Here is a 24,946-nt window from a genome sequence, read left to right as displayed (position 1 = left end):
GAAAGGGGGGGCTTAGTCTGAGAAGGTTTAATGTATGCCCTTGTTAATGATAAATTGTTCAAATTTATAATCATCTAATTGTTATGTATTTATATTGCTATTTGTGTATGCTAATAGTATTAAAAATAATGTGTTTTAAATCACTTTTTTGGGTGTTGGTGATGCATTGTTGCCCTATAGATTGTTGCCAGTGAGATATTATGCTTTGTGGCGCACTGTTTCTCTTAACACTGTTTTTCATTTGGGGTGTAACAGAATTACTGGCTTTACAAATTGATATTAGTAATGGCCCATTTGGAAAGTAGCCTTTATGTTATTCAGAGATTTGGTTTAAGAAAAATAGCTTTAAATCCTGGGGACATTTATTGAAACAGAATTTGTGGGTGTTTGCAAGAGGGATTCCTGGCCGGGAATAGAGAGAGGGGCGTTCTCTAATATTCTTGGAGAATCCATGGCTGACAGGATGTCCGGAAACATCTACTAATTCATGGGGGAGTTGAAGGATTGGGAAATTTTAGCCCGAGTGAGGAAAAGGTTACTTAGCCATATGAATTGCGTTTTTTCTGTGAAACATCAGTACTTGGAAGAACTTGAATCAGTGAATCTGGAAAATCTTTAGTACCTTCAGTTACCCCTCAACAAGGGGTAAGTTTTGAGCATCTTTTCCATTTCACTTCAGATATCTTATCTGATAAATATCTGAAGTAAAATTGAAAAGATGCTCAAAACTTACCCCTTGGTGAATTTGACCCTTATTTCTACCCAGTTGCCTTTTTTTGGTATTTGACTTTAGTTTTCATTTTTGCCGTGTGCCTTTAGTTAACCTCGTGGGACTTTAAACAGTAAAATGTCTTTCTGTAATTATTTCCAAATTTGTAATCCAGTGTAAGTGCTTTTTATGGATAATATGAAATTTTTATGATTTCTCATTTAATACAGTTAAAATCCTCTCCACCTAAAGATCTGAAGTGACTTAGCTTTCCAATACTGACTTCTGAATCCTAACGTGAAAGGGCCATCTCCAACAGTGAATAAGCACTTTAGCTACTGTGATTTTTATATATAATCCTTGATACCTTTTTCAAACCTCTCAGGCAGTCGAATTCCATCCTTAATGAGTGAGAAGTGATATTGTTACACTGTGGGGTTCATTGGGAGAACGGAGGGCAGGGACTTGCAGGAGACTTTCCCCTTTGTGTCTGGAACTTCCTACTCACCGCTTAACTTTCTAAAGCTTGGGGAAGGGATAGGGAGAGGAGGAAAAGTTTTGCCTCAACTTCTAAGCTATCAACAAATAGACTTCAGCAAAAAAAAAACAAACCTGAAAATTTTTGGAATTTCACTTGCTGTAATTTCTGGCTGGAAGGAGGCACTTGAGACTTGGAATGCTTGAGGGAAAACAGAGAGGAAGAGGGGGATTAAAAGTCTTGAGTGATGCCAAACTGGTCAGCCAGAGTAATCTTTGCGGGGGGGGGGGGGGGGGGGGGGGGCTGTTTAAATGATATCAGCAAATCTGCATTTCTGTGGCTTCAAAATTTTCCCCTTGTTTGACTCAAGTAAGTGATTACTAAATATCTAGAATTGAGTGCCACTCAGAGGGACATGAACCACTGTATAATGAATTTCCCCCTAAGAGTTTACAGAGGTTTAAAACCTTTTTTGACCCATTAGTGCATAAGCCCTTGTTTATGGAGACACATAGGCCCACCAAGAGGGCAGGCAAACTCCCCCCTTTTACTCCAGGATCCAGTTGGTCGATTCCCAGCCCCTTTTTGCTGCTTCTCCAGAGAACTTGACAGTTTCCAGTGGCCCCTTCATCGGGGGTTGTTTGAAAACTAGGAAACTAAAGAGCGTTAATAAGGGGGATGGTAGGGAGGACATTGAAACAATCAATTACAGTGAAGTTTTTGGATTGGCTGTGGATTTCAATTTTCCATGCTCTCCGGGCTTCCTTTTGTTTTTTGAAATAATCGAGAACTGGCCATAGGTGAAAAGCAAGCCATACGCACTCCACCTACTAATCCCTTTTATACAATTGTTTGCTCTTCTCTTTTAGTATCAATTTTAAAGATCCTCAGTTTGGTGAAGATTACATCTTCAAGGCTGTAGTCCTTCCAGGAGCAAGGTAAATGAATTGTTTTTTATGAAATAAGTTAATTTATCTTAGAGCAGTCATTTACTTATATGAAATTAATTGTGTTTTAACACTCAGAAAACCAGCACCAGTGCTCAAACCAGGGGACTGGGAAAAATCCAGCAATGGAAGGCAGTGGAGGCCACAGCTTGGTTTTAATCGAGACAGAAGACCCGTTCATTTAGACCAGGCAGCTTTCAGGACATTAGGGTAAGTATTTCACAGAGTGTTCTCATGATTTTCAGAGTGTTAATTTATTTGCTTCAGGGGGAAATGGTTATCTAAAGTAACACATTCTAAAAAAGGAGCCATTTGTATGTAAATTTAAATCATGAAATTTTATCTAAACACACAAGGAAGAAGTAGTTGAATTTGTACATCTATTTTTAAATAGCTTTAGCTTTTTTCTGTCTTTGTATTTTTAATTTCTTTTACCACATCTTCATATTGGGTTTCATTCATATTATTGTCCCCTTTTGTGCCGCTGTTGAAGCGAGGTGCCTGGGCCGGGTGCACTGTAGGTCTGATGCAGCATCATCTCAAGGAAGTTATTTGTAATTAGTGTACTAATGGCATTGGCCCCAGCAGGCATTTCCCTCCCAGCTGTTTTCCGCACCCTCACTACCTGGATGCGTAGATTGGGTTGTACGTATAGGACACAAGCATACTCTGACACTGACACAACACAGGCACAGTAACAGAGCGACCAAGTGAGATGCGCAGAGGGCCAGAGGACAAAAGAAAAGAGGGACCGAGAATAGAAATTTGGGGAAAAACTGGGACTGGAAGGAGTGTTGGAAAATGAAGAAAAAAAAGCGTGAGATTGAAGGCAGTTAAGATTCGAAAATTCCACTTTAGGTACTGTTTTTGTTTAAAAGGCAGATGACACTTAAAAGGACCAAATCTTTACCCTTAAAATTCTGGAAAGGAAAATAATGATGATGATTATGGTATTTGTTAAGCGCCAACTATGTGCCAAGCACTGTCTAAGCACTGATGAGTGTTTGGCAAAGTCAGAGTGTTTAACAAGACCGTTTAAGCATTCAGAAATTGTGCAAATTTGAATCTTTGTTTAGTGCTTCAAACTAGCATCTTTTCTTTTTCAGGTTTGTATGTAATCAACTGCCCTGTTTCTGGGCTAGCTTGGAATACAGTTAGGTTTGGATGGGGAGAAATGGAGAAAAATCTGTAGTGGGAAGGTGGAGGTTTCTAAAAGTAACACTTTATTTTGTGTTTGCGTGTTCAATCCTGGTAATGATATCCTTAAGGACCATTGAATTGCAATTGAGTTGCAGTCTAAGATCTCACAAGGACCTCAACAAACTCATCTTCATCTAGTACCTTAAATAACCTTGCTAGAATGTGAGAAATGCTTTTGTTGGAGAGTCCATGCAGTGTAAAAGTTTAAGTGCCCAACCTGCTTATAGTGCTTTGCTTGATAGATATATATTTCCACTGCAGTTTCATATGTCAAACTAGCAAAAAAAAAATCCCATTCTTTGTTGCATATCCATCTTTTGATCTATCTTCATTTCCCCTTTCTGCGACTTTCTCTTAGTATCATTGCCCTGCCATTTTTCTCTCTCGACTTGTCCATCTCTGTCTTCCTCTCCACCTATTTTTGTGTATCTTTTGCACTTCTCCGTTTCTAATGCTCTCTTTCCCTTTTCTTGACTTTGTAGTTATGATCTTTCTGTGTCCCTCTCCCCTTTTATTGAAGGCCTTTTCCTTTCCATTATGTATTGTCCTTTTCCTCGTCCACATAATACTCTTCACTCTATTTACCAGCCCCTGTACTCGATCAGTTTTATTTATCGAGGGCTTACTGTGTGCAGGGCACAGTGCCGAGCGCTTGGAAGTGCAGTATAAGAGTCGGTTGACACGTTTTTCCCTCTCTATCACTCATCCCTTTCCCTCTTCTCACCCATTGTATTTCCTTGTTTCCTGTCCCTTTCTTCCCCTCGACTTTTCCCTTCCCCTTCTTGTTCCCTTCTTATTATCCCTGCCTATGCATCTCTCCCTCTACCATGTTCTCACCTTTCATGTCTATCCCCCTCCATCTCTTTTATTCTTTCCCCTTCCCTCTTCTCCCCTTCTCCCCACTCCCCTCCCCAGGTACTCATTATGAAATTCCGAGCCCAGCTAGAAAGTCTCCCATAAATATGGTTGCCAGGTCAGCGAGCCAAATTGATAGCTTGTTTTTATTAATTTACAAATAGAAAAAAGGGGAAATGTGATTAGTTTCTTAAAAGTTGCTCAGCGTGCTTACTGGGTGTTTTAATTTAAAATGTCTGTGTACTAAATTTGGGGTTTTTCATTATTTCCATTATTAAATCAAGACCCTTTGTCCGCTTTGTCCATTAACCTGAATGTGTTGCGGATAAAAGAAAGCTTATGTTTTGTGGTGGAGTGGCCCACTTTTACTCCATAGACGATAATATCTGTCACGTGAACCAAAGAACAACCGAAAAAAGGCACTGAAGGCAATGTAGAAAAGAGAGTATATGCTGATTTAAAGGAGCGTTAGTTCAACTTTGAGGGACCTTTCAGCGATGGTGTTATAAACATGAATATTGCCACTCTTTTGCCACTGTAGTATCAGAAGCCCCCAGTAGCACAGATATCTACCAAGTAAGTGCTTACTTTGTGCAGAGTACTGTATTAAGCATTTGGGAGAGTACAGTACAATAGAGTTGGTAGACACGGTCCCTGCCCCTAAAAATCTTACAGTCTAGAGGGGGAGTCAGACATTCAAAAAAACTACAATAGGGGAAATGGCAGGGGGTAAGGATATGTAAATAAGAAGTATGGGGCACAAGGTGGAGTGACTGTCATTCAGTTCATTCAGTTGCATTTATTGAGCACTTACTGTGTGCAGAGCACTGTACTAAGCTCTTGGTATAGTACAACAGCAAGCAGCAAATAATAATGATGGCATTTAAGTGCTTACTATGTACCAAACTCTTATATTGCACTCCCAAGCGCTCAGCACAGTGCTCAGCACAGAGTAAGCCCTCGATAAATAAAACTGATCGAGTACAGGGGCAGGTAAATGGAGTGAAGAGTATTATGTGGAAGAGGAAAAGGACAGTAAATAATGGAAAGGAAAAGGCCTTCGACAAAGGGGAGAGGGACCCAGAAAGAACACAACTACGAAGTCAAGTGTACTTTGTGCCAAACACTGTTCTAAGCTCTGGGGAGGATACAAGGTAATCAGGTTGTCCCACATGGGGCTCACAGGGGGTGAGGTAACTGAGGCACAGAGAAGTTAAGTGAGTTGCTCAAAGTCACACAGCTCACAGTGGCAGAGCTGGAATTAGAACCCACGACCTCTGACTCTCTTTCCACTGAGACATGCTGCTTCTCTGAATGTATGTGAAGCTGTTGATGAGAACAATTCAGTTTTTTGGGGTTTTCATCCATTCAATCGTATTTATTGAGCACTTACTGTGAGCAGAGCACTGTACTTAGTGCTTGGGAAAGTACAGTTCGGCAACAGATAGAGGCAATTACCTACCCAACTATGGGCTCACGGTCTAGAAGGGGGAGATAGACAACAAAACAAGTGGGCAGACATCAACAGCATCAAAATAGCTGCATAGAATTATAGATCATGAATAAAATAGAATAATAAATATGTACAAATATACACAAGTGTTGGGGGCAGGGAAGGGGGTAGAACAGAGGGAGGGAGTCGGGGCAATGGGGAGGGGAGGAGGAGTAGAGGAAAAGTGGGGCTCAGTCTGGGAGTTTAGCTGGGAAGTAGCCGTTTGAGATACTGGAAAACTGTATTTTCTAAATGTCGACTTTTTTTCCTTGCACGGGGCAGCCACGTAATGCCAAGAGGAGGATCTGGGACCGGACTGTACAGCAATGCGGCACCTCCTGGGGGTTATCAGGGACATTTCTCCAGGCCAATGATGAGAGGCCAGCCACAGATTCCAAAGCTCATGTCAAGTAAGCAATGGTGGAGCTTGCTCTCTTTCAGTAAGATGACATTTTCCCAAGGAATGTGTATTACAAAAGGCTTTTTAATATTACTCTTTGGTAGAGGCTGCAGTAAGTGTTTATGCTGCCTGTTAAAATTTAATGTTAAAGTGGTTTTTTCTCTCCAAGTTGTCTTTACCAGCGGTTGCGGTGGTGTGTGACTCGTTAGTGGGCTCTCAGGGTGTCAGTTGCCTGCGTCTCCTTTTAACGCCTTCCATCCACTTTCCTCTTTGAGTGCTTATCTTGTGCAGAGCTCTGTACTGCGTGCTTGGGAGAGTACAATATAACAGAATTGGTAGGCCTTCACAGTCTTTCTGGGTAGAGGGGAAAGCGTGAGTTTTCAGCAGACAACTCCATTCAGGGAAACCTGTGGTCTGCTCATCTTTTTCAGCGATTGATCTGCAATTAAAGATTCCTGCTTGGATAATTGTCTTGATTGCCAATTTAGGTCTCAACTGAAATTAAGTATCTCTTTAAAACGCACTACAGTCCTGGTTCTATTAATATTATCAAAGAGTGGAGTAGTTGAAAGGGCCTTGTTTGCTCGCTTTGACAAGATTCCCTTTTCTTGCTCTTTCCCCATGTTGTTTGGGGTGATGCTATGTAAGAAACCATAAAGAATGTTATGTGAGTTGTGTTGTTTGCAACAATAGACAAAAGCGTTTTCCTTGTGACTTTTTTTTTTTTTTTGGAGGGGGTAAGAGCAGGGAGGCCTCCAGCACCCAACATATGGCAGGGAGGGCAGATACACAGCCCTTGAATATGGAAAATTAGAATTACTAAGAGCAGCTATTGGGATTGTAGAAAATTTGTCAGTTTTACCAGAACTTTGATTTTCTGGTCCCCACCATGAAACATTTCTGAACATTTCCTTCACTTGACTGTCATTAGAATTGCTTGAGAAGATTGTGAGAAGTCCTGACCAAATAATCCAGGAACTGGCATTTTTTGCCTTTCAGGCCTCATAGGCAGAAATCCATAGTCAAAAAGAGAGCTGTTCATTTTCCAAATGGGCTTTTCTAGAAAGGTTCCTCAGGTGCTTTCTCCTTGGCTTATTTTCACCAGTATTTCCATCAAATATTGTTGCATTCAGAAAGGATCATGCTGAAGGATAGTATTTGTAGAAGGGCCTAGTGAGAGGGACAAAAGGAAGAAGCAAGGGATACAGCATAGAACTTGGTGGCCATTTGATTGTGTGGGGGGAGGAGGAGCCTGCAGTGGGTTTATGCTGTTGTGGAAGTTAAAGACGGAGGGTATATAAGCAACTGCTGGGGAAAAGAGCACATTGTTTAATAAAATAATGGCATTTCTTAAGCCAAACAGCGTGGTGTAGTGGATAGAGCTTAGGCCTGGGAGTCAGAAGGTCATGGGTTCTAATTCTGACTCTACCACTAGTCTGCTCTGTGGCCTTAGGCAAGTCACTTCATTTCTGCACTTCAGTTACCCCATCTGTCAAATGGGGATTGAGACTATGAGCCCCAAGTGGGAGAGGGACTGTGTCCAACGTAATTTGCTTATATTCCCCCTAATGTGTAGTACAGTGCCTGGCACATAAGTGTTTAACAAATACCACTGCACTTACTATATTGCTAAGCACTGTACTAAGTGCTGGGATAGATGCAAGATAATTGGGTCCCACATGGGGCTCCCGGAATAACTAGGAGGGAGGACAGGTATTCAAGCCCCGTTTTGCAGATGAAGGAACTGAGGAACAGAGGAATTAAGTGATTTGCTCAAGGTCACATGGAAGCTAAGTGGCAGAGCCGAAATTAGAACCCAGGCCTGTGCTCTTTCCACTAGGCCATATTACTTATCTAATAGGATTCTTCCTTTTAATTTGGAAGGCAGAATCAAAAGACCCGCTGGAGTAGGTGTAAAGACGTGTTGTTTCCCAACATTCTTAATGCTTGAATTATTAACTTTTGGCTCCTGCAGAGTTGGCATTGCAGAAATGCTTTTGGGTGGCATTACAGCCTCCATTGGATAGAAAATCAGACATGAAAGCCTAGTTCTGGAAGGGAATTTCAAGATATCCAGTCCAGAAATAGCCACACTGTGGCTCTTTACTTTGTTTTTTGTTTTTGTTTTTTACCTAGGGTATGGTTCATTTTGGTGGCTCATTTATAAGGGAATGAACTGGGTAGGGGCAGTGGCGCCTGCATTCATTCATTCAATAGTACTTACTGAGCACTTACTATGTGCAGAGCACTGTACTAAGTGCTTGGAATGTACAATTCGGCAACAGAAACAAGCCCTGCCCAATAACAGGCTCACAGTGGGGAAGGAAATACTAGTATTAAAAATGTTTACTAATTGCTGTATGCAAAGCACTGGGGGAAAATTAGACAGGATCCCTGGCCCTCAAAAAGCTCACAGTCTTGGAATAAATTAGGAGAGGGGACTGGTGTCGGATACCTAAGGAAAAACGTAAAACAATAAGAACAGAAAAATCAGCAGGAAAGACAGTGGACAGCGATAAATGCAATATTAAAATAAAAGGTTGTAGGGCAGTCTGGCTAGGAGAGCAGAGTTTCAGGCTTCTCACAGCTCAGAATTTCCATGGTCACAAGCCACAGTGACCACCACAGATGTAGCCTTCCTAATGTTCTCCATTTTGCGGAGGCAACATGGTGCCACTCAAGATAATAGCACACATGTTCCTCCTGTAACCGTCCTCACCCATAACCTTCCTCTGGCTCCTAGCTGGCTGCTACTGCTTGGGTCTCATAGTCTTCAAATATGTGTAACATAATTTTATATGATTCCCAAGCATGGTATCTGGCAATCATTGGTATTTATTGAGTGTTTACTGTGTGCAGAACACTCTACCAAGTCCTTGGGAGTTTACACAATTCCCTGCCCACACAGAGCTCACAGTCTAGAGGGGGAGAGGAAAAGCATTAAAATTACCAAATTCCATGGTAATTGTAAATATGTGTCTCTAAGTTTCATCCCTCTACATCTAGCCAGAACTCTGTATGTGAAATAACTTTGCCTGTCCCAGTCAGACTCTTTTGCTTGCTTTTTAATGAACTACTTTAAATTAGCTGGTAGTGTTTTCTTTCAGCTTTAAGTCTTAGATTAAGCTTGTGAAAGCTAGCACGGTATGGTGTTTCTCTTGTGTCGTTATTTGGATCCTGAGTCCCCTTTTCTGGTGTTTCTTTTTGTTTTTCGTGAGGCTGTGTGGTGTTGTTCTGGGAAAGATTACTTAGTTACCTTTCAAATCTAAACCTTTTGCATGGTGTTTTCCTCTTGACCCCAGTATAGTTTTCCTTAGGCAATCTTTGAAAGCAGATTCAAAAAGCTGCAGGTAAAAAAACTGTGTGTTTAGGATTAAAAGCACAGCATGCTTACTTGCAGCTAAGTAGTAATGAGTATGTTAGCCGGAGATGACATCCCAACTGTCCATTAATTCATGTAATTTGAATTGCTTGAATTTTTGTCACCAGTGCCATAGGTCAGTTTAGTAAAATTGAAATATCCTGATTTTCCTGTAACTGTGGGGTTTTTTTTGGTATGTGGAAATGTGAAATTGTACTCAAGAAGGGCACTGCGGACAATCAGACTGCCACCTCTCTTTCAAGTATCAGATGTGGGTGTTTCCTACTGGAATTGTTTGATTTGACTTTGATGTACCAATTTTCTGTTGATGAATAATTGTCTGTGTGCTGATAAATTGGGGGAGTCAAGTACAGTCTGGTAGTAGTCTGTGAATGGCACATTTGGTTCCTGCAATCCGGAGCATCTGATTTATGACTTCCTTTCATTTCATTCAGTAAACTTGTCAATTAGCTGCATTTGAAAAGTGATTTTTGATTAGTGCAATCAGTAAACATGAAGTCTTTTCTTTGATTGCCACACTGATTAGATAAATTGTCACTTGAGAACCTATTGGTGAAGTCAGTGTATGTGGCCTTATGTCTCTCAGTAATGCCTCAAGGTTTTAAAAAACAAAGAAAAATATTAACTGCCATATTTCCTCTCCTTTCTATATCTCTTTGAAGTGCCATTCACTCCCTCTGATTTTTTCCCCCCACCTCCTATTGATCTTTTGCAAACTCATTATTCATATGGCAGGAGACACTTCTGCTTGTGAACCCTTCCTGAGCTTCATATATGGTTTGAAATCCCAATATGGAACAGGAATGGTGTCCGATCTGATTAACTTGTACCGAGACCAGCGCCAAAACAGAGTTTGACATATAATAAGAGCCTAACAAATACCATAAAAAAGGTTTGATTAGAAATAGTCATAAAATTATCTTTGGTTCTCTCAACGATGTATCTGAAAATGTTAAAATTCCCAGGTAATTATGGAAATGTTTAGATTTGAAAAATAAATTGTTCTAATGTAGAGGAAGAGAAAGGCAGACAGTAGGTGGGAAATTTCATTCTATATAAGAACAGCAGTGGTTTTGGGAGTTGGAAAAATGAATAAATTAGGTATATGCATTACGATCTTCATTATACTACCTAAATGGGTTCTGGGTGTGTTTTAGCAGGTGTTTTGCTAGTAAACTGTATTTGGGTTTTTTTGTTTGTTTTTTAATTGTATTTTTGAAGGGCATATGTAATCAAGCACTCTTCTAAATACCGGTGTAGATACAAAATAGGTTGGACACAGTCCCTGTCCTCCATGGGGCTCACATTCTAATCAAACAGAGGAAGATTTAATTCCCATTTTACAGTTAAGATAACTGAGGTTCCGAGAAGTTAAGTGACATGCCAGTAACACAGCAGACAAGTGGCTGAGCTGAAATAAGGATTCTGGTCTTCTGACTCCCAAGCCTGTGCTCTTTTCACTAGGCCACACTGCTTCTGCTGTGATTTTAAGTAAGTTGCAAGTATTTCCCCATTCACAAGAAGGAAAAATGGTTAATTGCACACTAGAGATCTTAGTTATAAGATTACTGTATATAGTGGAACTTTGAATTACAGTGATACCTCATTTTGTCTTTGGTATTTGCTTAATTGCTTAATACCTTGAATTCTTTCATTCAGTTGTATTTATTGAGAGCTTGCCTTGCACAAAGCACTTGGGAGAGTACAATATAACAGACATATTCCCTGCCCACATGAGCAAATTATTAATAAACCAAGAAAATACTTTTTCAATTAAAATGTTCTTACTCCATTCCCCTTTCCTTTTAATCTTCCCTCCACCCCAGCCCCATATTGAAATTACTTCTGAACTGCAGAAGTAATTCTTCTCCTTTCTGATTTAAGGAGCTTCAGAGTACTCTGGGTCTCCCTTGGCCTCTTATTGCTAGTGGTCTGCCATAGCCCTAACCCCATACATTTAGTAGATAGAAATGCTATGGAGACAAAGTCATGGCTGAGTGAAATTGATAAGTCTATAAAAAAAAATCTGGTGGCAAAATCCCTTCAATCTTCTGTCTTGAAGTTAGCTTTTTGTCATTTTCTGGCAATGTTGAGAAACTGCCCTGAATTAAATTCATTATGGATTTTGGAGGGCAAATGCGTTTCTCCCAAGCCTCCCCTAATTCATGTGATTATAACTTGCCTTCCAAGGGAGTCTCAAACTGATGGTTTTCTGATTTCTTTTCACATTTTGAGATCTAAGGTGTTGGGTTGACAAGGTTGGGTGTGAATACTCTCATATCTGTATTAATATTTTTATGAGTTTGCTTTAATGGAAGGACCAATTTCAGTTGAAGGCTTACTGAAATTTCTGATCAGGATTGGACTAATAATCATAGTGGCTACTGAACCAATTCCAATGTTGACTGACTTTTTTTATGGCATTTTTTAACCAAACTAATCAGGATGGACACATAGTCCATATTCCCCATGGGGTGCTCAGTCTTAATCCCCATTTTATGGTTGAGGCAATTTAATCACTGAGAAGTGAAATGACTTGCCCAAGGTCACATAACTGACACATAGCAGAGCTAGGAGTAGAACTCAGGTCCTTCTGACTCCCAGGCCTCTGTTCTAGCCCTTAGGCCATACTACCTCAACTTTGACAGTCATCCTTCAGGAACCACCCTCTTTATGTGCCTCTACTGTGTTTCTTAAACCTTTATTTCCTGAGTCACCCAAGAAGGAAGGAGTTGAAAATAACACTCTTTTTTAAGGAAACTTCAAGTCTGACTTTGTTTGCATCCCAGTTCTCAGCAGTTAGCTTGTTCCCAGTGAAAAAGCAGAGGAAACCACTCTCCAGGTAATTTAGTATGCGTGGCCGGGTTTTAAGTTGGAAGGAAGCCCAGAACAAAAGTAGCAGAACTGTTGCCCATTCGAATGAATGTGGACTGGCTCCTGCCTTGTTCTAGTGGTGATTTTCTTCTGCGAGACCATCAGTTTTACTGATTTATTTTACTTTTTTTTAAGGCTCCACCCAAAATACAGTGGAGCTTCAAAGGTCCTATCAGGACTCACTTGGGCTCTCTGAGGAAAGCCCCCCAAAGCTGCATAATCTAAAAGACCATTTGAGAAAGTGCTCTATTTTATATTAGGGTTCAAACTGTGAACCTGACTTAATTCCTCTGCGCATGTTGTCCTTGTGTATTGGCAGTTTTAACAGGGTGTTACTGTCTTACCACAATGTACTCATTAGGCAACTTCTGGAACCAGCTGTTTTAATTAGGCCACACTTAAAACACCATTGAAGATCATCAAAGATGTCACTGAAACTGAAGCTTTTGATTGATAGACAATTTGCTAAGTGCTGTGAACTGGCCAGGGGGCTATTGATTAGTTGTTTCTTTCATCCTGTTTACTGGTCAATTTATTTAGAAGAACAGCAGTCATTTAATTGTGTGTCTTGTTAAAGCAATGTTGCTGTTACATCTTTGTAGCAGGGTTGGAGTTTGACTACAAGAGAACAATGGAAAAGTGGGTGGTCCTTTCATTACCATTTCTCACTGCACTGCCTGGGGTTGAAGGAGATTTTGCCAAATTCCCTTTCTCTCCTTTTCTGTAGTGAGAGCAAGGTACCCGCTTCCTTTCAACAGTCTAAAATTGAGAGTTTCCCTTCACCAAACTCGTTTTGTTCCCCATTGAGAGTCTTGTGGAGTAACCCGGACTTAACCGAAATCTGGGAAGTTAAGTTTTGTTTTTCCTCTTTGCTAAACACAACTCCAAAGGTTTTTCCTCAGTATGTTTGTGCTGGCATTCAGATTTAAATGATTTTTAATGTGGGATTAAAAATGGCATTAAGCATATCGAACCATCTTTATTTCAGCAGTGATTTCATTGCCCTTTAGAATTTCTTAATTGCATATTTCCTGCTTTTTCTGTGGTCTTTCAAGCTTTCTCACAGGTTTTACATTAACATAGGCAATAGTTTGATGGGTTTTAAGGTCCTGATGTGAGACTTCTTCCCTTTTGTTTTACAGATATGAGACCCCAAGACTCCTGGCGAGGACCTACTCCCCTATTCCAGCAGCAACAACGGTTCGACAGGTAATAATGGTATAGACTTGTAGAGAGCTTTCCCACAGAAGTAGCTATTTATTTGTTGGGCTATAAAGAGAAGATTGCAGGGGCGTGCATTCCATTTTCAGTTTTCTTCCAGACGGAATAATGGCGTAGGTTTTGAGAAAATGGAGTCTTGAAAAATACCATTTCTGTTAAACTCAAATCTAGTGGCTACTGTTGATTCTTGACTACCTTTCTGGGTTCTTGGCCTTGATTTTATTGGAGCTTTTGAAATACCATGAAATTCAACACAGAGAGCTTAAAACTGCATTAGGTTTTGGACAGGCTAAACAAATTTCTTTTTAGGAGGGTTGTGGGACTTAATGAGGCATAACTAATAGTGTTCCACTTTTATCATTTCTGTGCTGGCACCACAGCATTAGTACAGACCAGCCATTGATTCTTGCTACAAACCTCTTGAAGTCCTAATCAGCTTCTTTGGTACAACTTTTTCAGAACTGACAAGCCTATTGTGGGCCAGTGTCACTGTAGGTCAGTAGTTATTAGTTGCCACTGAAAACAGTTTCTTTAACTACTTAAGACTGAACTGAATTAAATGCAGAAGGGACTCAGAAGAGGATTATGGAATCTGCAGGCCAATAAGTACCATGGAATAGAAAGAATGTGACATGGTTTAATAATAAGGGATGTTTTACATGGGTTCCTTCATTGAGGAGCTGGTGCCCTTAAGTCAGACAGACTCTACAAAGGAATATATATCTGTGAATGTTATGAATAATTATATTAATATGCTTAGAAACACTTAAGTACGGCTGTAATGCGGATCGTTTCTGCCTTTCTTTAACAGCATGTGGTATTCCGGTCCAATTCCCAATTTACTTGACACATTTGGAATCTGGAATCTTGTTGTATCAAATAAGTAACCAGGATTTTTACATCGTACTCAGGTTTCATCATGGCAAATTAGGGCCACACTTAGGTAATGAAACTGCTGTGGTGTAATAAACACTAAAAATTTGGCATTTTGTTTTGTGTATTTTCAGAACTGGAAGAAAACATTTTATTGAGGGCAACGGGCTTTACCAGCACCAACTGTACTGGTCATCCCATTTTTAAAATGTAGTGGTGGTAATGCTGTGCATTGGTATTTATCTTCCATAAAGCTTAGAAATCTTTAACAAATGCCTCCCAGCCCTCAGGGAGAAGTCAGTCAATCATATCTACTGAGTGCTTACTGTGTGCAGAGCACCATACTAAGCACTTGAGAGAGTACAACAGTACAGAATTGATAGGCACAGTTCCCTGCCCACAATGAGCTCACAGCCTAGAGGAAAAAAAGAAGGGCAGATATTTCCCCTTCTCATAAATTGATTATGATTGTTACCAAAACATGGTTGGGTGAAAGCATTCTGCTAGATCTCAGGGGATATTCTTGAGCGAATAAACCAGATTACTTAATCTGTGTGACCGTGGCAAATACACCTATTTCCTTCTCTTACCCATTATCCATCCTTGCTTTAGGCAGTCCTCCATCCCTCCTTACCTTTCAAATGACCATTTCCTATTCAGTGTAACAAACCTCTTCCTTCTCTGCCATAAAGCGCCACCGAATTTCACTTCTTCCAGGAAACCTTTCCTCAGCACCTTCATTACCATCCCCAGTTAGCTGCTATCCAATAGGAGATCATTGCGCCTTTTCTCCATTGTATTCTTTCATGAGCCCAGAACTTCCCCTCAGCCTAATTCACTTCGTACTCCCAGTGTGTGGGTGGAAGAGGGGGACACAATACTATAATAATAATAATAATAATAATGTTGGTATTTGTTAAGCACTTATGTGCAGAGCACTGTTCTACGTGCTGGGGTAGACACAGGGTAATCAGGTTGTCCCATGTGAGGCTCACAGTCTTAATCCCCATTTTACAGATGAGGTAACTGAGGCACAGAGAAGTTAAGTGACTTGCCCACAGTCACACAGCTGACAAGTGGCAGAGCTGGGATTCGAACCCATGACCTCTGACTCCCAAGCCCGTTCTCTGTCCACTTTACAGGGCACCTAGTATCAATACTCTGGAATGGGACAGAGAGGTCGGATGTGTGGACACTGAGCCATTAGAACCCGAGTCGAAGGATTTTGATTGTAGAATGACAAAACCAGGCCCAACTGGGAATGTGAAAATAGTGTGGAGGACTGCTGCTGGGAAAGAGCAGGAACACAGCTACACAAAACTATTATCCAAATCTTGATTAGAAGACAGGTGGGTGTAGGGCTGGGTTTGGTTATTCTGTCTCGATATCCATGGACAGACTACAAGCCCCCCATATTTATCCTGCTCCGCAAAGAGTCAGTTATATTGTAGCACATGGTGCCTTCACCCCTACAGCACCCTGGACATCCTTGAGTGTTAAAGTTGATTCTGAACCATCAACCAATCAGTGAGTGGGATTCATTGAACATATGTGCCAGGGACTGTACTAGACCCTTGGGAAAGCATAATTCAGTAAAGTTGATACAAATGTACCTTGCACACAAAGAGAAGCAGGCTGGCTAGGTGGCTACAGCATGGATCTGGGAGTCAGAAGGACCTGGGTTCTAATCCTGGCTCCTCCACCTCTCTGTTGTGAGAACTGGGCAAGTCACTTCACTTTTCTGTGCTTATTACTTCATCTATTAAATGGGGATTAAGACTCTGAGCCCCATGTGGAATAGGAACTGTGTCCAACCTGATTAGCTTGTATCTGCCCCAGCAGTTAATACAGTGCCTGGCACATAGTAAGTGCTTAGTAAATCCCAGGAAAAAAAAGGAGCTTGGAAACTCACATCCAGGTTCTCCCATCAGGAAACTATTGTAGCATGGCATAGTCTTGACGTTACCACCTCTCCTTTGCACCTACTTTCAAGATTGGCACCTACTTGGGTCCAGCTGTATACTCTGTTGGCCTTCCATCACCTTAACTTTATCTACAGGCCTTTCACCCTACATTTAAACCATACAGTTCCTCCCCCTTATCCAAAATAGACTAGCACATATTCAGTTTTGCAGTAAAATTCTAATCTGAAATTCAGGAAACCCAGTGGTAATGTTCCTCTGACGACTGGAATGCTGCCCCTTAGCTATATACAGTTTTCAGTAAGATCAGTTAAGTTGTTTTGCATCACCTAAACACTTATGTACTCACAACTCTGCACGGGACATATGAATATATGCATTAATCTTATATACTCTTGTTACTTCCTCCTTTCTGTAATTTACCTTAGCATCTGCCCCTCCCCACTGATTTTTAAACTCCATCTACTAATACTGTTGTCCTCTCTTTCACCTTTAGTAGAGGGATTGATTTTTATCTACCTCTATGTCTGGTGCTGCAGTTGTAAATCAAGTGGGCGGGCACAGGAGAGATTGAGAGGTGTCATGTCACCTTAAAATTTACAAATTACCGAATCCTTTAAATGGCCATTGGTTTGCTCATTGTTAACGACACATGAGGTCATTAAAGGGGAAAGCTGCATGCTTCCAATTCTGTTTGGTCAGAGAATTACTGTACATTGCCAGCCAGTTGTCAAAGAACAGCATCCTGGAGACTTGGCTATTTTGGAGAACCTTCCTTAGGATTGTGGTCATGGCGGTGAACTGCCAGAATAATTGGCAATTTTAAGTCCAAGATCTTTTTTAGTTACTTAAAGCTTCAAAATCTATTTATCAGTTTTATTTAAAAGGCTTGTTCATGATGTGAGAACATCTGAATTAGCTGTTTAAACTCCATCCCTGTAGAAATATCCCAAGGCAAGATCCAATTTAACAGTGTTTCCAAGTTGAGTAAAATATTGGCAGCAAGCTAGGGAGGTTAGACTGGAAATGCTTTTAAACTGACATGCCTACCCAAATAATTTTTATGCCATAAGAGTTTTGGAGACTTTTCCAGGAAACAGATTTCTAAGATTGCTTGTGCTAACCAAGTGCCCAACTCGATATGATAGAAATCTTACTCTTTGGCTTCTGCAGAGAGATGAAGCTGTTACTGATGGGGCATAATAGATGTACTACAGAAAGATGATGCTTTCTTGCTCTAACGTGTTAAATTTGAGACCAAAATCAACTGGAAAAAAATTGAACTCAAGAACCGCTTTAAATCTGAGCATTTTGTGGCTTTGGGAAGTAAATCTCACCTGCAGGTTTTAAACTACATGAAGCAGTTTGCTATACAGTAGTCATTAGTTGAACTCATGCCCTTTTCTTTTCCTCCCACGAGAAATCATCAATCATCCCTTAGCATTCTCTAGTAAGTAGAACGGCCCAGCTCCAGTGCTAAAGTAGGTTTAGCAAAGGGTGAGGGGAACACTTTCCTTTTCAGAACCGAGCACCCGGTTGGTTGAAAAATAATATTTTCACCTAATAAAACCCTGTGCTTGGGTTTTCAAGACATGGAAAGTGAAGTGCTTACGGCAAATGTCAGATAAAAGGTCCAGTGAAGAGCTTTCTCCATAGCACTTGGAGAGATGCCTAGGGTCCCCAGAATTAGAGTTTTCTTTGGCTGCAGAGATCACCCTGCTAATGGTAAGACTCAGTGGGTTTCAGATTCTTGCTTTATCCCCTTCTACAGGTCCTGAGTTACAGAAGAATTTAAGAACAAGCGGGGATGTGACTTTTTTTGTGGGTGACTTATTGCATAACCCCCAAAAGAGAACTGCAGCTTGTTTACTGACAATATATGGGCAGACCTAGATTCCTAATACTCTTTTTCTTCCCTTGATACTTTAATATTAAATGTTTGAGGTGGATTTTGATTGAGCGAAAAATGCTGTGAACGACTAAAGCATCAAAGGGAAAGTCATACTTTAAAGAATGCTTGGCCCTAGAGGCTATATCACTGCAATATCATTATTGCGAATATTTCCAATCAAGGAACAATTTAATGTATTATACTTTTCACTTTATCTTTTTTGCAAGGCTAGAATAGGTCCTTGAAATCAATTAAAACATTTCTTTCTGCTAGTAATGTGGGATGACAAACTAGGTTATAATAGTTGTTGAATTTGTGTTCCCATATAAACTGTACACCAAATGTCACTCAGTCCATGCCAATTAGTGCTTATGTTGCTAGGTCACCGTGGTCAATTGAAAGCTGCATCAATAGAACTTGAAAAGGTTTCTTCCCGATCAGACCTTCTGACATATTGAGCAGAATAATGGATGGGAAAAACAGCCGAGGCCCCTACCCTAGATTCAGAATACTCACAGTAAGAATTCATTTGCAACCTGCAATTAGCTAGAGAGAAAAGACTCCCAGAAGGAGTCTGGACGTTTAGAAAATAAAGCCTCATTCGGCCGGGTGGCACATGTTTGCGCTTCAGATGGGGCCAGGGATTCTGCTACCGTAGTGATGTTTGCTCCTAAATCCAGATGACAGGCTGTTGCAAACTGGTTTTTAGATGGGCCCGAGCATTTTTGAAAGGTCAGAAGAACTGAATGACTCCATTGAGTTTTGACACCTGCTATTTTCACTTTCTCTATGTTTGTGGGTATAAAACACAATCGCAGTGGCTGACGAAAGAGTTGTTGGGGGAAATAGCCTTGGTCGTGGCGACTCCCCTGTCGCCGTATTCTTGTTTCCAAACCTGTTTCCGCTGGCATTCATTGCTGTCTCCAGACTTGTCGCGTGAAAGGAAAGCTGACCTGGTGTCTCACCCTAACAAACCTCTTTTCCCAAAGGGGGGGTGGAGCTGAGCCTCTGCTGCCATGGAACCGTATGTTGCAATCCCAGAATGCAGCCTTCCAACAGAATCAGTACCAGCTCCTCTCGGGACAAGGCGGATACCCCCCTCGGAGAGATGACCGAGGAGGGAGGCAGGTAAAGTCCCGCCGACTGATCGGCCACTGATAACTCAACATGCCTAAATGCCTTCCTCCGCGGGTCTCGCTGACCCTTTCTGGGTCCATTTGTTGGCATTGGGAATCCCTAGGGAGTGGTCGTTTCATTGAATCAGGAAGGCTGAAGTCAAACAAAAGCTCACTGTTGTCGCAGCCCAAGTCACCCTGGAAATACTAGGGAAGGAGTCTGCCAAACTTAAAAGTACCCCACTCTGCGAGGGGGAAGTGACTTGGTGTTGTCCCTCACAATAAGGCGCAAAAAATCACCTTCAGAGGGGGTCCTTTTAAGCAGGACCTTCAGTGCTAAATGGTATTCCAACACGTCCTTGCAGCCTGGCCTGGTGGCAGGTGGGGGAAGGGGAGCAGAAGTGACTCCGCTGAATATGTCATCGCTCTCGGGTGCCAAGACAGGGAATTCCAGGCTGGCACTTCCAGCTGGATCTCCTCCCACTCCTTACTTCTCCCCTGAAAGAACCACCTCACTCCCTCTCCTGCCCTCTACTGTGATTTGATCTGTCTTCAAAAGGGTTTTCTCAACCTCGGTGAGAGTGGGTAATTTCTGGGCTATGCAAAACTTTGTCAACTAGTCCAGTCCAGCATCTTTCCCATGTCCAGTTGTTTCAGTGCAAAGTGAGCCAGTGTCCATTGCTTGATCCCCCAATAAGAATCTGTGATTGCCAGTGAACATTCAAGAGAGAGGGAGGAAAATATATATATTGGGTGAGACCAGGGAAAGTCATAGATTGTGAGGTTGAAGTGATTTCCCTGGAGGTGGGCCACAGGTCTGGGTGTTAGCTGTAGTTTGCTAGCAAATGTCTTAATGCTGTTTTCTAGCTTCATTTGGGGTTTTGTTTGAAGGTTGATGGTTTGGGGCTGTGCTTCCTTTTTAAAGCTGTCCACAGGGCCTTTATCCCTCCAGACCTCCTTCGATGAGAATGACCACTTAATTAGCAAAATGATTTCCATTAACATATGCCAGCTAAAAGGATTTCTCACAGCAGTGCAGTAAAATGTTTTCTAGAAATTCAGCTTGAAGAAGATCAGGTAACAGGGCAGGGCATAGGAAAATCAGCCTTCTGGGAAAGCCTCACTGGCTCTGCAGTTCCAGTGGGCCAGGAGAGCTGCCATGCTGCTTTTTCCTCTTTTGCAGGTGTACAGATATCCACCATTAAAGTCAGGAGATTCACTGTCAGGCTTGTGGGATCAGGGCATTGGTGCACAGAAATTTTCAAAATCCTCATGGCCTGAAAGGGCCACTAATCTATGGGGGCAGGGTCCTGCATGGAGTAGAAATACGGTGATGATTGTTTACAGAACCGTCTTTCAGTGGTTCGGAAAGAATAGAGTATAAAATAGATGTGTGTGTTTAGTAGAAGGCTAAATGTTTCATTAGCCATTTCAGAGCAAAGTATTAAGAAGGGGAATGTGATTTTTTTTCCCCACACTGCCCCCCCCCTCCAGCTAAATGCCCCATCTCAGTAAAAGTTTTGTTCAAAAACCTGGCCACCTTTGGTCTTCCACCTTTGAATCACAGGAAGAGCTCCAAACTATTTCCCCAGTAATTGACTAGGTCAGATAAGCAATGTTAATAGATATGTTGTAGATAGAAAGTAGCTGTGAAGAGGACCAGTGAAGTGATCTGTATGTGTGAAGAAATAGCGATTAGGACACATTTCTTGGTTCAGTCCCATAAATAATTTTTTTTTCTATGGAAGAGTAAAGTGAGACTTCTTTCTTTAAAGAACTTTTTGTGTAGATTGTGCAGGTGTCTGTAACAGACTACTAGCTGATGCCAAATGGGTGCATTTCAGACAGCTAGTTTAATGTCAAAGGTTGCTCTGAAAATCTTGACTTTGAGTGCAAAGGGTTACGGAAACCACATTTTCAAAATCAACCATAAATTAATTAGGTGTTTGGAATGATTACATTTATTGTAGCATCCTCCCTAAAGAGTAAACCAAAGGTTTTTCCAAACTCCTTAAGTAAAAGCTAAAGCACATGTATTGAGGAGATCCTTTGTAAACAGGCTTCAGAACATAGTGAGCTTTCTTTAGTAGGACACTAAGTAAATGCCGTATTGTTTCTTCTCTATTTCATAGAGCTGTAAAGTTAAGTTAATTTGTTTGCGGGGGGTAGTTAATCCAGAAAATAAACTTTTCCTTTTGTTTATTTCTCAGGCATATGGCTCGGGAAGGAATTACTCTCTGCCACCTCCCTCAGGAAGATATAGTTGGAATTAGGGGCTTGAAGAGCTTTCCCAGATCCACCCTTTCATCCGCCTGCGACTTTTTGCTCCCTGTGGATTCAAGCATATCTAGAAAGCAGTAGTTTTTAAAACTCTGATACTTGTCGTATTTGTTTTAACTGTATATTTCTTACTGGTATACTTTTCAGTGTTTTTATGTTGCCTTTAAACGGTGTGTTCCGCTATCCAATGAATCTGAATTTATTACTTTGCTTGTGAGAAACATTTGATGAGGTGGGAGTATTTTTGTTACTGTAGTTGAGAATCGAACAGGATTGCTGTGAATTTCAAGCACAGCATCCTCTGGATCATGAGGACCCCTCTCATACATGCTGTTTTTGATGAGTGAACAAAATTAGGTTTGAAAACTTAGTGGACACTGCAACCAGCCTAGAAAAATACATTTTTGAGAAGCTTTTCTTTAGTATTCCTTTAGGAACACTTCACTGATGTACCAGACCTATGAAGTTTTCATTTCTGGACTTTAGTATAAAAAAAAAAAAAAAAAAAAAAAAAAAAAAAGAATTTTATATTTGTGTTGTGTTTTTGTTCATTTTTATAACATCTTCCCCCATCCTCCTTTTCGTCAGATTCTTAAATGGGAAATCTTTGAAAAAAATTATTCAGCCCCACAATTACATGCAATAAACTCAACCAAGTTAAGGTACAGACTAATTCATGGTTATGGTAGTAACAGCATTCCTCATTAGTGTATATTTCACGGTGTAGGAAATATTGAATACTGGCTTGATTCTGAAATGCTTGAAAATGTGAGAAGTGATTTATTATACTTTTTTAAAGTATCTGTATTCTTTCCTATAAATGTTTTGGCATACTTTTAATGTGTCGGAAGCTATTTTGGGAAATCTCCTGTGCCCCAGTTTTTTTCATAAGTTTATGTTTGCTTCATACCCTTAAGGGAAAGTTGAGATTTTTATGCTCCCTGAGCATATTATGGATTTCTCTGAAATAGATTATGAGCTTTCCATTTGAGTTGCACATTTTCCTAGGGTTTTATTGTTTCATAACATACAAACATTGAAATTCAGTCATTGTTGGGTTTTTTAATTTTTTTACAAAAAATAAATTATTGTAGTCCTTTGTTGCTTTAAGTTTCCTTTTTTCCATACTCGTGAGAGGTAAAAAAAAAAGAGAGAGAGAGAGAGAGAGAGAGGGAGCTTCCCTGGGCCATCTTGAATGGGCATTGTAGCTGCAGGCTGCTTTAAAATCCAAATGTAAATCCCAGCGAGTAAGAAAAGAAACTCCAGCACCTCTTCTCTGGGGGAAGGGGATTACTTGAAACTGGCCTCATTATTACTTGCAAGTGATGGCTGAGAGTAGTCCAGGATGTGTGTTTTCATTATGCATTTTGGATAGAGTGCTGTAAAGAATTAGAAAATGTTCTTCCAACAGTGCAAGTCTCTGGATACAGCACAGTGTGGTTTCTAATCAGTCAATTGAATCAGTAGTATTTGAGTGCTTACCTTGTGCAGAGCACTCTATCACTACTTGATAGAGAACAGTGGAGTAAATCTAGTGGGGAGAGAGACAGTAAAATAAAATAGAGGCAACTGAGTAAAAGGATATGTACATGAGTGCTGCAGGGAAGGGGACATTTTTTAAACAAACTTGTGTATATTGGTGTGATGTCGAACTTGGAGCTAGAGTACTGCATTGTGAGTTTTCGCTAATAATGATGGATGGTATTAAGTGCTTACCAGTTGCTAAACTCTGGGACAGGTGTGGAATAATCTAATCAGATTCGGTGCCTGTCCCAAATGGGCCTCCTAGTCTATGAAGGGGGGAGAGCAGGAATCTCTATCCCCATTTTATGTGTTAGTGGAGTCACTAGGAGTCAGAAACGACTCAACAGCAGAAAAGTCAAACCTGTGGCCCAGAGAGGTTAAGGCATCTTACTTAGCTCTGGCAGAGCTGGGAGTAGAGACTCTAGAGTCCTGGCTCCCAGGCCCATGCTCTTTTTACTAGGCCACACGACCTCCTTACCTTGCAAAAACACAAACTCCATGTTTTAGCACTAGGCCTATTGGATAGAGCACAAGCCTGGGAGTTAGAAGGACCTGGATTCTAATCCCAGCTCCGCCACTTGTCTGTTAATTGAACAGTATTTATTGAGCGCTTGCTATGTGCAGAGCACTGTACCAGGCGCTTGGAATGTACAGTTCGTCAACAGATGAGACAATCCCTGCTCAATAATGGGCTCACAGTCTATGTGACCTTGGGTAAATCACTTAACTTCTCGTGGCTTAGTGGAAAGAGCACGGGTTTGGGAGTCCGAGATCGTGGGTTCTAATCCCACCTCTGTCACTTGCCAGCTGTGTGATTTTGGGCAAGTCACTTAACTTCTTTGTGCTTCAGTTACCTCATCTGCAAAATGGGGATGAAGCCTGTGAGCCCCACATGGGACAACCTGATTACGTTGTATCTATCCCCGCGCTTAGAACAGTGCTTTAAGTTGCTTTAAGCTTCTTGGCATATAGCACTTAACAAATGCCATTATTATCATTATTATTATTATTCTCTGGGCCTCAGTTTCCTCATCTGTAAAATGGGGATTAAGACTGTGAGCCCTATATGTGACAGGGACTGTGTCCAAACCAATTAGCTCATATCTACAAACACTTAGAACAGTGCCAGGCACATATTAAGTGCATAACAAATACCACAGTAATTATTGTTACTATTATTTGGGTTGTAATCCAAGAGTCACTGCCAGCTATCGGCCACAGAGTTTCCTTTTAGAGTCATGGAATCTTCCCCAGTTTGGTGCAGATAAAATCCAGTACGGACTTTATTGGGCAGACCATGAAACTTGCAGGTCACTTTTTTGTCCGGTACTGGCCTACTATTTGAACTGCTTGATGAATGCTGGCCACATTAATTATCGCACATCTTCAGGATACAGAACATTGTTCTGGACTCCCGTCAGAGTGGACTGGACATTAGGAACTATGTATGTCCACTATGGTTCTGTTTTTAATGAGCTTACAATGTAATGGGTTACCTTAAGTCACCTGATTCTGCAGTGGGAGCCAAATCTGGACAGTAGGCGGGGGTCACTGGCGGTTTTGAAGAAGGGCATGAAAGGTTCTTAATAGTGGTTAAGAAAGGTAATCCAAATGGCAGAGTACAGATTTCACCGTAAAAGGAGGAGGCTGAAGGTAAGGAGACCCATGTAGAGGCTGCTTCGGTAATCTAGCTGGTAGGTGATGAGGGCTTGGCTTTTGGAAGAGGAAGGAAAGGATCCAGGAAATTACTGAAAGTTTTGTGAGAGACTGAATGTGAGAGGTG

At 41.1% G+C, this 24,946-nt stretch overlaps 1 protein-coding gene across 3 annotated transcripts in view; it reads left to right on the top strand.

Moving 5' to 3' along the window:
- The window catches only part of XRN2 (5'-3' exoribonuclease 2), a 78,608-nt gene extending 55,866 nt beyond the window's left edge, over positions 1 to 22,742 (top strand). For 2 of the 3 annotated variants that reach the window (XM_029061832.2, XM_029061830.2), the window contains 6 exons: positions 2,057 to 2,125; positions 2,213 to 2,344; positions 5,964 to 6,091; positions 13,480 to 13,546; positions 19,234 to 19,372; positions 21,570 to 22,742. In XM_029061832.2, coding sequence (XP_028917665.1) covers positions 2,057 to 2,125; positions 2,213 to 2,344; positions 5,964 to 6,091; positions 13,480 to 13,546; positions 19,234 to 19,372; positions 21,570 to 21,632 — 598 coding nt within the window. In that variant the 3' untranslated portion in view covers positions 21,633 to 22,742. The remainder of the gene's footprint in view (positions 1 to 2,056; positions 2,126 to 2,212; positions 2,345 to 5,963; positions 6,092 to 13,479; positions 13,547 to 19,233; positions 19,373 to 21,569) is intronic. The other variant, XM_029061831.2, reaches the window with a different exon arrangement.
- Positions 22,743 to 24,946: the final 2,204 nt, after the last annotated feature.

This window comes from Ornithorhynchus anatinus, chromosome 1 (genome assembly GCF_004115215.2).
Source record: "Ornithorhynchus anatinus isolate Pmale09 chromosome 1, mOrnAna1.pri.v4, whole genome shotgun sequence".
Taxonomy (NCBI): domain Eukaryota; kingdom Metazoa; phylum Chordata; class Mammalia; order Monotremata; family Ornithorhynchidae; genus Ornithorhynchus; species Ornithorhynchus anatinus.
Note: the sequence above shows the minus strand (reverse complement) of the source record. Positions and strands in the feature narration are given on the sequence as shown.